The sequence below is a fragment of the Rhineura floridana genome, chromosome 3 (genome assembly GCF_030035675.1).
Source record: "Rhineura floridana isolate rRhiFlo1 chromosome 3, rRhiFlo1.hap2, whole genome shotgun sequence".
In the NCBI taxonomy this organism is placed as follows: Eukaryota; Metazoa; Chordata; class Lepidosauria; order Squamata; family Rhineuridae; genus Rhineura; species Rhineura floridana.
In genome coordinates, this window is record NC_084482.1 from 208,104,120 (window position 1) to 208,118,203 (window position 14,084).

Below are 14,084 nucleotides of genomic sequence, written 5' to 3' on the forward strand. Positions count from 1 at the left end.
CACAACAGAACACTGATGCGTAAGACGATGACCCTAATCTTTCCTTTTTCCTCTCTCATTCAGTATCGCTGCTCGGATTCACTCTTCCATTCCAATAAGGTGGGAGAGGAAGTACATTTCTCCTCTATCCTCTCTCTGTGCACGATTCCTAGCTTTGTAAGCCTCTAACATAGCCCCATTTATTCATCTCCCCGCCCTGAAGTATCCCAAATTCCCTTATGAGTCATCAGTCCCCATGGTGGTGGTGACGGTGGCCTTCTCGGTCACTAGGAGTCACGGTTCATTCACAAGGTGACCAGGCAAATGCCTAATCACAACATTGCACCGTGCAAGACAATGGCCCTATTCATTTCCCCAAGTACAATGCAGTCTGCGGGTTCACAGATATCTGAACATTTTGTTGGTTTTAGACCAGCTTCTATAGGATTGTGAAGGCTTTTTAATTACATAGAGGTACTACATTGGATACGGAGACAAGTTAATGATTATGCAGGCATCTGCTATACTAAGGTAGTTACAAGTAGAAGTATTTTAGTATTTTCAAACAGACAATGACCTCATAAAAAAATCTTTAAAACACTGAACTTGTAATGATCATAATCCTACATTGGATCCAACCACAACTTGGCTGAGCCAAAATGCCCCTCCTTCATTTTGCCATCCCATTTTGCCATTTCTGAACTGAGTGGGCAATGTTCTGAAGTCTGATAATTTGGGAGGCTCTGAACAGCCAAGATAACTGAACATTTAAGCCATCAATATCGTGAATGGATAGCACTGACTGCAAGGGTCTGGTAGGTCACTAAAACTCTGTTTTTTTATATGCTCTCATTACTCAATGTGAAGCTCAATGTTCCACTGGCAATTTTCCATGCTCTGTGTATTTCTAAGATTCATCCTGGTGCGGACTAGGTGATGCGATGTGAACCTTGTACTCTGGCTGAAGGTCTTCCCACACTCCAAGCATTTGCATGGTTCCTCCATTTATTGGCGTTTCCATGGTAGGTATTTCTATATTCCAAGTTAGTTCTTCTATGTGCAGTCTCTGATGTTTTTTAAGGCTCTCATTCCTACTGAAGCTTTTCCCACACTCTAAGCAATGATATGGTTTCTCCCCTGTGTGGATTCCTTCATGAGAAGTGAGATTGCTCTTCTGCCTGAAGCTTTTTCCACACTCCAAACACGTGTATGGTTTCTCTCCCGTGTGAATATTTCGATGTGAAATAAAAGAGTCTCTCCTCATAAAGCTCTTTCCACACTCTAAGCATTTAAATGGCTTCTCGCCTGTGTGAATTCTTTCATGTGAAATAAGGGAGCCTCTCCCAAGAAAGCTCTTTCCGCACTCCAGGCATTGAAAAGGTTTCTCCCCTGTGTGAATTCGCTGATGCAAATTCAGGGTGCCTCTCCTAGTGAAGCTCCTTCCACACTCCAAACATTTAAATGGCTTCTCCCCTGTGTGAATGCTCTGATGTGAAAGAAGGTTTGAATTTTTCCGGAAGCACTTTCCACACTCCAGGCATTTAAATGGTTTCTCCTCTGTGTGAACGCTTTGATGTGAACTAAGAGCGCCTTTCCTAATAAAGCTCTTTCCACACTCCAGGCATTTGAAAGGTTTCTCCCCTGTGTGAATTCGCTGGTGTAAATTAAGGTTCCCTTTGCTATTAAAGCTCTGTCCACAATCCAAACATTTAAACGGTTTCTCCCCCGTGTGAGATCCTTGATGAGCAGTGAGACTTTTCTTCTCTCTGAAGCTCTGTCCACACTCCAAGCATTGATACGGTTTCTCCCCCGTGTGGATCCTTTGATGAGAGATAAGGCTCGAGTTTCTACAGTAGCTCTTCCCACACTCCAAGCACTTATACGGTTTGTCCCTTGCATGGATTCTTTGATGAAAGATAAGGCTTCCTTTCCTGTTAAATCTCCGTCCACACTCCAAACATTTATATGGCTTCTCCCCCGTATGTATTCTTTGGTGTGAAATAAGGGAGTCTCTCCTAATAAAGCTCTTTCCACACTCCAAGCATTCATATGGTTTCTCCCCGGTGTGAATTTTTTGGTGCGATGTAACACTTGAGCTGCGACTGAAGCTCTTCCCACACTCCAGGCATTTAAATGGCTTCTCCCCCGTGTGGCGTTTACGATGAACATCGAGGCTCGATTTCCACTTGAACCTTTTCCCACACAAGGGGCATGGAATTCTCTCTTTCTCCTTGTCCTGTTTTTCTTTAGCCGAGATTTCACAGACATCACCACCCTGAGAAGCAGAGGGTTCCTTCCTCCTGGCTCTTTGCAACGACACCCTGTTTGGGTCTCCTTCATCCCGCCTTTCACCTCCTGGAAGGAAGAGCAAAACTTTGTAAGTGCAGAAGACAGAAAGGGAGCCAATAATCAGAGGGTGACCACAGAGCAGAAAAGAAAGGTGAAATGATGCCGATTTTGATAGGTATGAAACAGAGTATGCTGATTTGCATTAACTGAACGTAAGAAGAGCCCTATAGCTGCATCAAGCCAGCAGCCCATCTGGTCCAGAATCCTGTTCCCAACAGTGGCCAGCCAGATACCTATGGGAAGCACATAAGCAGGACTGAGCACAACAGCACTCTCCCCTCCTGCCGTTTCCAGCAATTTGTATTCAGAAGCACACTGCTTCCAACAGTGGAGGAAGAAGATGGCCATCATGGTTAGCAGTTATGGATAGGCTTATCCTCCATGAATTTGTCTTGTTGTACAAGAAAACTGAGAACTAGTGTGATGACGTGTTAGACTGGGTCTATAGAGACCGGGATTCATCTCACAGGCCAGTTGGCATCTAATCCAATGCTATCTCAGTAGGTTGTTTATTTAATTTCTTCTTAAATCTATACAGTACCTCTCCATGTAAAAGCAGCCAAAGGGGCTTGTTCGATATCTTCATGGAACTAGCCCAATATAAGCCGCTCTGATCACCCTGATGATAGGCCAGGATGCAATTCTGATAAGGAAAAGGCTAACAAGGCAGCAGAGCATGTGCTTTGCATGCCTGAGGTCCTAACATTTCCCAGTTAAAGGATCTTGGCAGGAGGCCTTTTCTCTGAGACTTTGGAGAGATGCTAATAATCAGAGCTGACATTACTGGCACAGATAGGCCAAAAGCAAACTTCAAACGTATTTTTGTAAATCAGTCCTGGTATTGGTCTTCCGGGAAGGGTGACTTAGCCTGTGCCTGCTTTTGAGACGGGCTCCTGCCTCAAAAGAAGCTTATTCAGATATATCAGTCAGTTTTTTCTTTTTTTTTTGACTGATTAAACTTCTCCCGGGTAGGGAGAAACGAAGAGATTAACCTCAAAGCCTATTTTTGTTGGGACGACCAGATCTCATTAATTTATGGGACGAGGTCCAGCCGACGAAGGTGGGACGGATTTTTAACAGCAAGCTCTATCTGATAAAGCGAACGTTCACCTTATCTTCTAAGAGAGAACGCACTAACAGGCAAGCACCCTTCTTTCTATATTTTTCTTTTACTTGACTTAAATTGTTGCTGTTTAAAAGAGATTTGCCAGATTGATCAGTTTTTGACATCTCACTGGGGAGCCGTAACTTCTCTCTGCTATGCACTAATTAATAGCTTATCTCTGTTTTTGTTGCAAAAAGCTGTCCTGGATTTGCATTCTAAAGATATACACAGAAGAGGGATTTCTATTCCAGATTTTTATTTTGAAAAATATTATACTGTTTTGAGACTACTCTCTTTTTGGTCTATTTTATTTTGACGAATCTGTTTCTTGACGATTGCCATTAATTGTTTCGATCCTGGGAACTGCATTTTGTTTACTTAACTATTGGAGAGATAAGGCTGTCTGCTCTGTTTATACTGTGATGTCACCAAGTTTGGAGTATTAACCCAATTGTTGCTGAAATAAGAAGTGGTTTTCCTATATTTTTCTTTTAAAATGGCAATTAAGAAAGTGGCTGAAAATCTGGAAATAACTATGTTTCAGAAAATAATGGATGAGATTGAGATAATGAAAATTGAATTGAGTAAAATGAAGCAGGAGATTAAAGATATAAGGGTCCCTGTGAGAGAGGTGACCCTGGAAGGGGTCCCTGTGAGAGAGGAGACCCCGGAGATTGGAACAGGGGTCCCTGTGAGAGAGGTGACCCTGGAGACTGGAATAGGGGTCCCTGTGAGAGAGGAGATCCCGGAGATTGGAACCAACGTGGAACAGGAACAAGATTTGGAGTCTATGGACTTTAGAAATAAAATCTATTGTTTGGAACTCAATGTTATCTCTGAAGAAATGAATGAAGATTCTAGAGATAAAGTTATCAATGGCATGGATAATCTTCTGGACTGGAATGATGTGATGGAGCCCAATATAGAGAAAATCTATGGAATTAACTGCAGCCATGTGACAATGGAAAAACTTTTAAGAGATGACCCAGTGTATTTTGAAAAAAAGAACAGAGATATGATTTTACAGCAGTATTTCAGCAACCTATTCAGAATGGATGGCAAGAAAATATTTGGGATAGAGGTAATCCCCATCAGACTCTTACTATATGACTATGGCTTTGACAGCAAGATTATTATGGAATACTGATAATGGAAGATTGGATATTGAAATTACTGGACTTAACAAGACTACTGAAGATGGAAGATGGAAAATGGAACTAATAGAGATAATAGAACAATGGCTACTGAAATTATTGAACCTAACAGATTCTGATGTGATGGATTAATTGAAATGTTTATTTTGACTATGGTTATGACAATAAGATTATCATAATTAGTAATGAGATGGATTAATCGATATGCTTATCTGGAAAAAAAAATTGATAGATATATTTCTTAAAGAATTGAAACCTCTCTTTGACTTTTTGTGGAAAGAATAAAGTAATGTTTATGAGATTTGATGATTAAGTAAGATAACTACTGGAGGAAAGTGATTTTATAATATGACTTAAGAGACAGGATTGTTATATATTATAGACCTATAACTGATTTGATCTTTGACAAATGGGAAGTCAATATTTTACTCTTTATTTTTTATTTTTGTTTTTTTTTTTCTCTTTTTTTCTTTTTGTTTAACTATTTTTGATTTTGTTTTTTGTCCTTGAATGTTTTATGATTTTGTCTTGTATGTTTTATGAAAATCTGAATAAAAATTATTGGTAAATCAGTCCTGGTATTGTCTACCCCAAACTTTCTTCAACCTGATGCTCTCCAGCTGTTTTGATCTACCACTACCATCAGCACCGCCCAGCTCAGCCAACGAGTGAGGGATTGTGGGAGGTGTAGTCCAACAGCATCTGGAGGGCGGCAGCCTGGGGAAGGCTGGACAACACCTTTTCCCCAAAAGGGATTATAACAAGGAACCAAGTGCCGACCTCTTCCATAGTTTATATGTATTTGTACAGTGGCATTTTGAGGCCCGTCGAGTTAGAACCACCATGATTTTGCCTCTGAATATCAGCTGCTCCGACACAAGGAAAGGATGGGGCTAAGGCCTTTTCATCCGGCTTGTGGGCTTCCGATTGGGGAAATCAGAAGGAGGCTGGGGAAGCAGAAGGCTGCGCTAGACAGGCTTTTCTGCTCCACTTGATTTTGCTCCGGGTTTTTTTTTTTTTAATCTTTTTTAAATATATTTTTATTGGACTTATTTTTAATCTTAGGCCAACCCGGGGCTCATAGAACAGACTTGGAAGGGGCCTATAAGGCCATCAAGTCCAACCCCCTGCTCAATGCAGGAGTGCAAAGCCAGATGGCTGTCCAGCTGCCTCTTGAAGGCCTCCAGTGTCACCCACTACCTCTCTAGGGAATTGGTTCCATTGCCGTATGGCTCTAACAGTTAGGAAGTTTTTCCTGATGTCCAGTCGAAATCTGGCTTCCTGCAACTTGAGCTCTTCTTACAGAAGACAAGATAGACAAAGAAGAAAGAAGCCTCTGACATCCAAACCTGATGCTCTGTCTTTGTATAAGGTTTCTATGTTGCTAAGTAGCTCACAGTCCTCATCTCTTCAGAGTGCAATCCTATGCAACTGAGTTAGAGCCTCCATGTTCAGAGGCAGTCTGCCTCTCATTATCAGCTGGTCAGAAGCAACAACCAGTGAGAGAGAATAACGGCTAGAGTGTCGGGCTGGGACCTGGGAGACCAGGGTTCAAATCTGCACTCAGCCATGAAGCTCACTGGGTGAAGTTGGGCCAGTCACTGTCACTCAGCCTAACCTACGTCACAGGGTTGTTCTGAGGATACAATCAGGAGGAGGGAAGGACCATGTTTGTACGCCACCTTGAGCTCCTTGCAGGAGAGGTGGGATATAAATGTAATAAATAAATCAGTAAGGAAAGCAGCCTGCTAGGCTAGATGTGTCTTCAACCCGATTAAAACAAATCTTAAGTACCCATATGAGATTGCAGCCTTAGAGCATCATCCCCCTCCCCCTCCAGATACTAGGAAGGAGGCAGCCTCTGCCATCTAAGGGCTTCCTTGGAAGAGACACCAGAAGACGATTGAGCTGGCAGAGGTGTAGCGAGATGGCAGAAAAATGAGACTGTAATACTTATTTAGCATCTGTAAACCGATTTTGTCAGCCATGCAGAAAAGGAAGCCTTAGCCAGCGAAAAAGGGAGAGTCTCACCCAGGGCCTTCTGCACAGTCCTTTCCCAGAATTCCTCACTGCTCCCAGCCTGGGTTGCAAGAGGCTCTTTTGATGCCCGTGGGCCAGCCGAGTCTTGCTCTTCCAGGGAGGCCACCATCCTCCAATTCTCCTCCATGACTTCCCTGTGCAGGGCCCTTTGGTCTGGATCCAACAAGCTCCACTCCTCCTCGGTGAAATACACAGCCACATCCTCAAAAGTCACCTGAAAAAAAGTGCGCAGAAAAATGCTAACAGAGAAAACACAATCGGGAAGGGTTGTCTTCTGAGATCTAAACCTTCTGAAGGGGCAATCAAAGCTCCCTCTGGGGGCAACAGAAGAGACACAGTCTTCCAGGCCCAGAAAAACGCACAGGGTGCAGAGGTACCCAGGCTGGGCATTGATCTTTCCCCATACCTGATCCAGATGCACAGACGGCACTTCCGCTGCGTCACAAGAAAGGGACGAGGGTGAACACACCACCATAATCCTCAGTCCGTCTCCTGCAAGGGACACAAAGGAGAAGGGAAGACTGATCCGTTCGTTAGACCCTGCTTTGAAACCCAATTTGGCTTATGACATATAGCAACAGAAATGGACAATATCACTGGGGGGTTGTTGGTGCGCTGTGCAGTCCAGGTATCCCAGGACAAATTCACGGAGGATAAGGCTATCACTGATTACTAGCCACAATGGCTATGTTCTCGCTCCACTGTTGTTGTTACATGCCTTCAAGTCGATTACCACTTATGGCGACCTTATGAAGCTTTTGGATTCATAGGGTTTTCGCGGCAAGAGGTATTCAGCGGTGGTTTCCCATTGCCTGCCTTTAAGCCTACGGCGCCCAGTATTCCCAGGTGGTCTCCCATCCAAGTACTAACCAAGCCTGACCCTGCTTAGCTTCCGAGATCAGACGAGGTTCTCTCCACTGTTGGAGGCAGTCAACGCCTCTGAAGGCAACAACAAAAAGTGGCTAGCATCCAAACCAGGAAAAAGAAGGAGGGGCCAAAGCCAAGATGCTGGAAAAATAGAAGATTATTGTATTGTAAGCCCAACGCGTTTCAGTCTGTTAATTTTCAGGCCTTCATCAGGGGAATGCAGGCTAACGAGAAGTTTGAATGAGCAGACCGCTTACAACAGTATAAACACCTCTGAAGACCAGTTGCTGGGAACGACAAGCGAGATGAGTGCTGTTGCACTCCAGTCCTGCTTGGGAGCTTCCCAGAAGAGGCATCTTGGTTGGCCACTGTGAGATCAGGATGCTGGACCAGATGCACCATTGACCTGATCCAGCAGCCAGGCTCGTGTAATGTCACAGGCTCTTCACACCAGAGCAAGCGAGGGAGCAGGAGGAGCTTCAAGTGGACTCTGGCGTTGACTGGTGACCAAGATACCCACTCAGAGAAGCATCCCTTGCATCCTTTCTATATGCATTTTGCGTTTTAGGAATGATATTTCAGTTCTACAAAAGCAAGACTGCAGCTGAACATAAGAAGACTCAAGTAATGACAACAGAAGATTTATGTAACTTTAAAGTTAACAATGACAATGAGGACATTGAACTTGTCAAGAGTTATCAATACCTCAGCACAGTCATTAACCAAATTGGAGACAAAAGTCAAGAAATCAGAAGAAGGCTAGGACTGGGGAGGGCAGCTATTAGAAAACTAGAAAAGGTCCTCAAATGCAAAGATGTATCACTGAACACTAAAGTCAGGATCATTCATACCATGGTATTCTCGATCTCTGTGTATGGATGTGAAAGTTGGACAGTGAAAAAAGCAGATAAGAGAAAAATCAACTCCTTTGAAATGTGGTGTTGAAAAAGCTTTGTGCATATCATGGACTGCAAAAAAGACAAATAATTGGGTGTTAGAACAAATTAAACAAGAATTGTCACTAGAAGCTAAAATAATGAAACTGAGGTTATCATATTTGGACACATCATGAGAAGACCCGATTCATTAGAAAAGACAATAATGCTGGGAAAAACAGAAGGAAGCAGAAAAAGAGGAAGGCCAAACAAGAGATGGATTGATTCCATAAAGGAAGCCACAGACCTGAACTTACAAGATCTGAACAGGGTGGTTCATGACAGATGCTGTTGGAGGTCACTGATTCATAGGGTCGCCATAAGTTGTAATCGACTTGAAGGCACATAACAACAACAACAATTTCAGTTCTGGCAGAGGGGGGACAATTGCCTCCCTCCACACTGGCGTTTTCAGTGCGCCAGTTTGGATCTATACATTCTTAAATGGGTAAGCCTTTTATTTTATTTCCTTATTTATTTAAAACATTTATATACCGCTTAATCATCTGCATTGCTAGCCAGTGTACATAAAAACAACCCAAGCACAAAACTAACACCAGAACAATAAAATCATCCTAAAACCAAACACAAAACCGCACATGACCTTAAAATGCCTGCTGGAACAACAAGGTGTCAAACACACGCTCAAAGTTCAACAACGATGGCGCCTGTCTAATCTCAAGCCACATCCACACCAGACGTTTATTCCACTTTGAACAGTCATGGCTTCCCCACCCACTCCAAAGAATCCTGGGAAGTATAGTTTGCGAAGGATGCTGAGTGTTACTAGGAAATTCTGGTTCTTCTCACAGAGCTCCAGTGGCCAGAGTGTTTTAACAGTCAGCCCCTCTTCCCAGAGGATTCTGGGAATCAGGAGTCTCCTAACAATTTTCACCACCCTTCAAAAACTACACTTTCCAGGATTCTTTGGGGGAAGCCATGACTATTCAAAGTGGAATAAATGTCTGGCGTGGATGCGGCCTCAGTTAGGAAGGAGTTCCACATGCTTGGGCCCACTACACCAAAAGCACAGCTTCTAGTAGTTATGAGCTGTGCATATATGCTGGAGACTAGCAAATGGGCTCAAGGAAAAATCAAAGAAGGCCATTTATTTCAGGCATACTTGAGAAAGGGAGCCCAGCCCGGGAAACGACACCTCATTCATCCTTACCCAATGAAGCATCATCTCCATCCTCCTCTTGCTTGATCCACCAAGACACCAGGCTCTCTGTGGGATCCGATGGGGCCTGTTCTGCCTCATGAAAGCCCATGGCCTCTTCCGCAAACAGGGCCTGCAAGGGAAAGAACAGCAAGGATCACAAACAGAGAGAGATTAGGAAATGAGCGAGGCTTGACTGGACCACCCCCTCTTTCGGTGATTTTCAGGAAAAAAAGAAGTGGGCAACTAATGGGGATTTTAACAGGATCCTCGGAAATATTCTCAGCCCCTGGGAACTACCAGGATGAAACTCTCTCTCACCTGCCGCTCTTCCTGCTTCTTCTCCTCTGCCTGGCTCAGGAGGAAACCTTCCGCCAAGGCCACCACCTGGGAACTGGTCTCCGCTCCACATTCCCTCACCCAGCTCTCCATTTCCACGGGAAGGACAGCCAGGAACTGCTCCAAGGTCCAGGATCTGATTCTTTCGTGTGTTGCTCCGGTTTCAGCCACTCACGGCAAAGACGGCTGACTCAGCTGCAAACCTCTCAGGGCCTTTCAGCTTCCCTGTAGCAGAGCTGCTTGAAACCCTGGCGATGCGCTTCTGAGCCGGGAGCGACTTTTGTCAGCCAGGATATTCTGCACAGATCTTTCCCCAGAATTCCACACTGCTTCGATGGAACGAGTGGCTTCTCTATGCCGTGTTTTCCTCTGCCATCTGCGCTCCAAGGAGCCTCCAACCAAGCTAAAGGGGACGCCTCCCCATTTTGCCAATTTCTGTCATAAAGCTAAGTTTCCTCAAACGAGTGGGGATCCTGCAAAGCCAACAACAAGAGCTGGATGAGAACCTTTGCACAACAGTCTGATCCTCTTTCAAGTTATGTTTGCACTCTAACCCACAACAACTGCCTCCACTTCACCCTCCTTTCTCCATCACATTCCCCAGCCAGCCCTTTCCCCATCTCCTCTGACCCCTTTTCCCTGCCATTTTCTTCCCAGAGCAAGTTTCTAAAAAAACAAACAAATGTAGCTTGAAACTGGTTGGAACTGATGGAGTCTCCTCTTTGTAGAGAGGAGGAAAGAAGCTCCCTGATCTGGGTGCTGTGCAGAAATCCATCACTTCCCAACCTAGTTGCAGCAGTTGCTTGTTTTCCTCTTCCCTCCCCATCCCTTTTTTCCTTCTGTACTCTGTCTGTTGGATCGTAAATCTCTGGGCAGGGGCATCTTGCTTTTAAAATAAACAAATCTACCAATAACAGAACTGCACTAAGCACAGATCAGTGGCCGCAAATCGACAGCCCCGTATCAGACGCCCACAAAACAGCAGTTCCCAAACCTTTTCCCCTGATGGACCACTTGAGAATTGCTGAGGGGCCTGGCAGAGCATGTAACACTTTTTTCCCCTGCCTTTTGTGGCAATCATAATGTGCTGTGCTAAATGCCGTACGATTGTCAATCGTATCTGTGTCGCTTCTGTTATTCCTTATATTTTATTGCATTACAATTTGAATTCAATAGAATTAATTTGACAGAATTCAAAGTATGTGTTGTTCACAGGCATGCTGTGGTCCACCTGAATGAAGCAAACGGACTATACTTTGGGAACCCCTGCCATAAAGCATCTTGAAAAAGTCTTTGCCAGAGCTTAAGGCTGGATCTCTCTACCTCTGCCCCTGCCTCTTTCTCAGCCTTTCCCTGAGAGAAAGAGAGAGGCCCAGATTACACTACCTTTTGTTCAGGGGGTGATGAGGAATTTACCCCCCCTCCCCAGTTTAGATCATTCATGGGACTATCACAGCACACAGCTGTCTTGCCTGTTTTGAGCCATTGGAAAATGGAAATGGACTGCCTTCAAGTTGATCTCGACTTATGGTGACCCTACAAATAGGGCTTTCATGGTAAGCGGTATTCAGAAGGGTTTCCCACTGCCTCCTTCTGAGGCTGGTCCTCCACAGCTGGCTAGGGCCTGCTCAGCTTGCCATAGCTGCACAAGCCAGCCCCTTCCTTGTCTGCCACTGCCAGCTGAGGGGCAACTGGGCTCCTTGGGACTCTGCAGCCTGCCTACGGCTGCACATATGGCAGGGCACGTAACACCTGAGCCACTCACAGTGGGGTGATCTTTAGCTGGGCCTTGAAACCCAGAAGACACGAGCGGGGATTTGAACTCACAGACTCTGGACTCCCAGCCAGGCTCTCCTCCCCACTGAGCAATTAGCCATCCATAAAGTTAGGATCATTCAGACCATGGTAACACAGCCAAAGCTCTGCTCATGGCCAGAGTTCGATTCCAACGGAAGGAGGAAGTCAAATCTCCGGTAAAAGGGGTCGAGGTCCACTCAGCCTTCCATTCATCCGTGGTCGGTAAAATGAGTACCCGGCATATGCTGGGGGGTAAAGAAAGGTCGGGGAAGGAACTAGCAATCCCATCCCATATATACGGTCTGCCTAGTAAACGTTGCAAGATGTCACCCTAAGAGTCGGCAACGACTCGCACTATAAGTGCGGGGACACCTTTATCTTTTTTATGTATGTGAAAGTTGGACAGTGAAAAAAGCAGATAAGAGAAAAATCAATTCATTTGAAATGTGGCGTTGGAGGAGAGCTTTGTGCATGCCATAGACAGCGAAAAAGACAACTAATTGGGTGTTAGAACAAATTAAACCAGAACTATCACTAGAAGCTAAAATGATGAAACTGAGGCCATCATATTTTGGACACATAATGAGAAGACACGATTCACTAGAAAAGACAATAAAGCTGGGAAAAACAGAAAAAGTAGAAAAAGAGGAAGACCAAACAAGAGATGGATTGATTCCATAAAGGAAGCCACAGACCTGAACTTACAAGACCTGAACAGGGTGGCTCACAACAGATCCTGTTGGAGGTCGCTGATTCATAGCGTCGCCATAAGTCATAGTCGACTTGAACGTACATAACAACAAAGCCTAACAAACGAGATGTGGAGGGGGGTATGTGTTCAGGAAACCACCTTATACCTGAGCCACACCATTGGGGTCCATCTAGCACAGTGCTGTCTACACTGACTGGCAGCACCTCCCAGCCCTACCTTGAGTTGCCACTGAGGATTGAACCCTGGGACATTCTGCAGGCAAAGCAGAGCCACGGGGCCTTCCCTGTTCGCCCAGAATGGAGTCCTGGTGGCCCCTTTCCCGTCCAAACCTCAGAACGCCTTGCAACAACGCGACGGCAAGCCTAGAAATTAATAATAAGAATTAAGATCAGAGGCGCAAGGTGGTGGTGGGGGGGGTGAAGCATCCTTGGCTTGCTCTTTTTAAGCCCCCTCCCGGCAAAGGCTGCCTTTTCTTTCCGGGCTCCGAGCCTGACTTGGGGCGCGCCCCGACAAGCCCTTTGCACAAAAGCCTAAGCCGGGGTGGGGTGGAAGACTCACGTGGGTGGGAAGGACAAAGGGCCTTCCTCCCCCCCCCCCAACAAGAGGGAAAGGCGCTGCGCGGCGGATGCAGGGAAACTTCAGCCCCTTACCCGGGTCGCTGCGGTACGGGGAGACACGCCAGCCTCTTTGCTGCCCCCGGGCCGCCCATCAATCTCCAGCTGTTCTCGAAGGATCATTCACAAAGCAGGTCGGGGAGGGGCCTTTGCTCTGGAGGACTTCCCCCTCCCAAACGTCCTTCCTCTCTAGGAAGCATCTCTCCTTTCTCGTAATCCCTTGTAGTCCAAGGAGCAAAACGTCACCGCGCCCCTGATTCGCTCCCGCAGGTTTGGACGACAGCTGCCAGCAGCGTTTGACTGGGGCTGAAGGGAATTGCAGGCCAATAATGATGATGATGATCGCTGGTTCCCCAATCCATTTGGAGCCGTATCTGGGTCAAGTCGGTGGAGTGAGGGGCGTGCACAGCCCTCGAAAATACATAATTCCTTTTTCATTAGGAAACTACTGTAAAGCATTTGAAACATCCATTTATGTATCTCTTTTTTATTTCTTGTTCTAAGAATTTCTGGGCAACACCGGGTACTTCCTGCTAGTGAATAGAGATGTCTATATCAATGCCTGGCGTGGTTGAGGTGTCTGAATTTTCTACGTTGCAGAGGCAGTAGAGGGTTTGGGATTCTGCAGGTCCCCAGGTGGCCTGCCACCAGTGGTGTAGTCATCCAAGGTTTCAGGGGGTCTTAAACCCCTTACTTGTTTTGGTAACAGGGTCTCATCAGGGTCTCTATGTCTTCAGCATCCTACGAGCCAATCAGCATGAAAGGGGAGTGTGTTAGCCACTGAGAAGGGTCTTCTAACATGCTTTCTTGTCCTTTCCTACAGATTGGCGCCAATCAGAGTAAAAGGAGGTGAGTCAGCCCTGGAGAAGACTCTTCTCAGCAGCTAACTCTTCCCTTTCATGCTTATTGGCTCCTAGGGACGTCTGTTGTTGTGGGAGAAGGCGTTAACAAGGATCTCATTCTCAATCCAACAGTAAAAAAGGGGGAAGGGGCGTGGCTGTGACAATTATGAAGGGTCCCTGCACATCTGAATT

At 45.5% G+C, this 14,084-nt stretch overlaps 1 protein-coding gene across 1 annotated transcript in view; it reads right to left on the reverse strand.

Annotated features, from left to right (window-relative positions):
* The window catches only part of LOC133378909 (zinc finger protein with KRAB and SCAN domains 7-like), a 28,136-nt gene extending 14,826 nt beyond the window's left edge, over window positions 1–13,310 (reverse strand). The window contains exons 1-7 of the mRNA XM_061613523.1: window positions 13,087–13,310; window positions 12,653–12,798; window positions 9,910–10,400; window positions 9,601–9,721; window positions 7,034–7,119; window positions 6,619–6,841; window positions 890–2,334 (exon numbers count right to left, since the gene is read on the reverse strand). Of these exons, the coding sequence (XP_061469507.1) occupies window positions 890–2,334; window positions 6,619–6,841; window positions 7,034–7,119; window positions 9,601–9,721; window positions 9,910–10,020 (1,986 nt within the window). The 5' untranslated portion in view covers window positions 10,021–10,400; window positions 12,653–12,798; window positions 13,087–13,310. The remainder of the gene's footprint in view (window positions 1–889; window positions 2,335–6,618; window positions 6,842–7,033; window positions 7,120–9,600; window positions 9,722–9,909; window positions 10,401–12,652; window positions 12,799–13,086) is intronic.
* Between the last annotated feature and the right edge of the window lie 774 nt (window positions 13,311–14,084).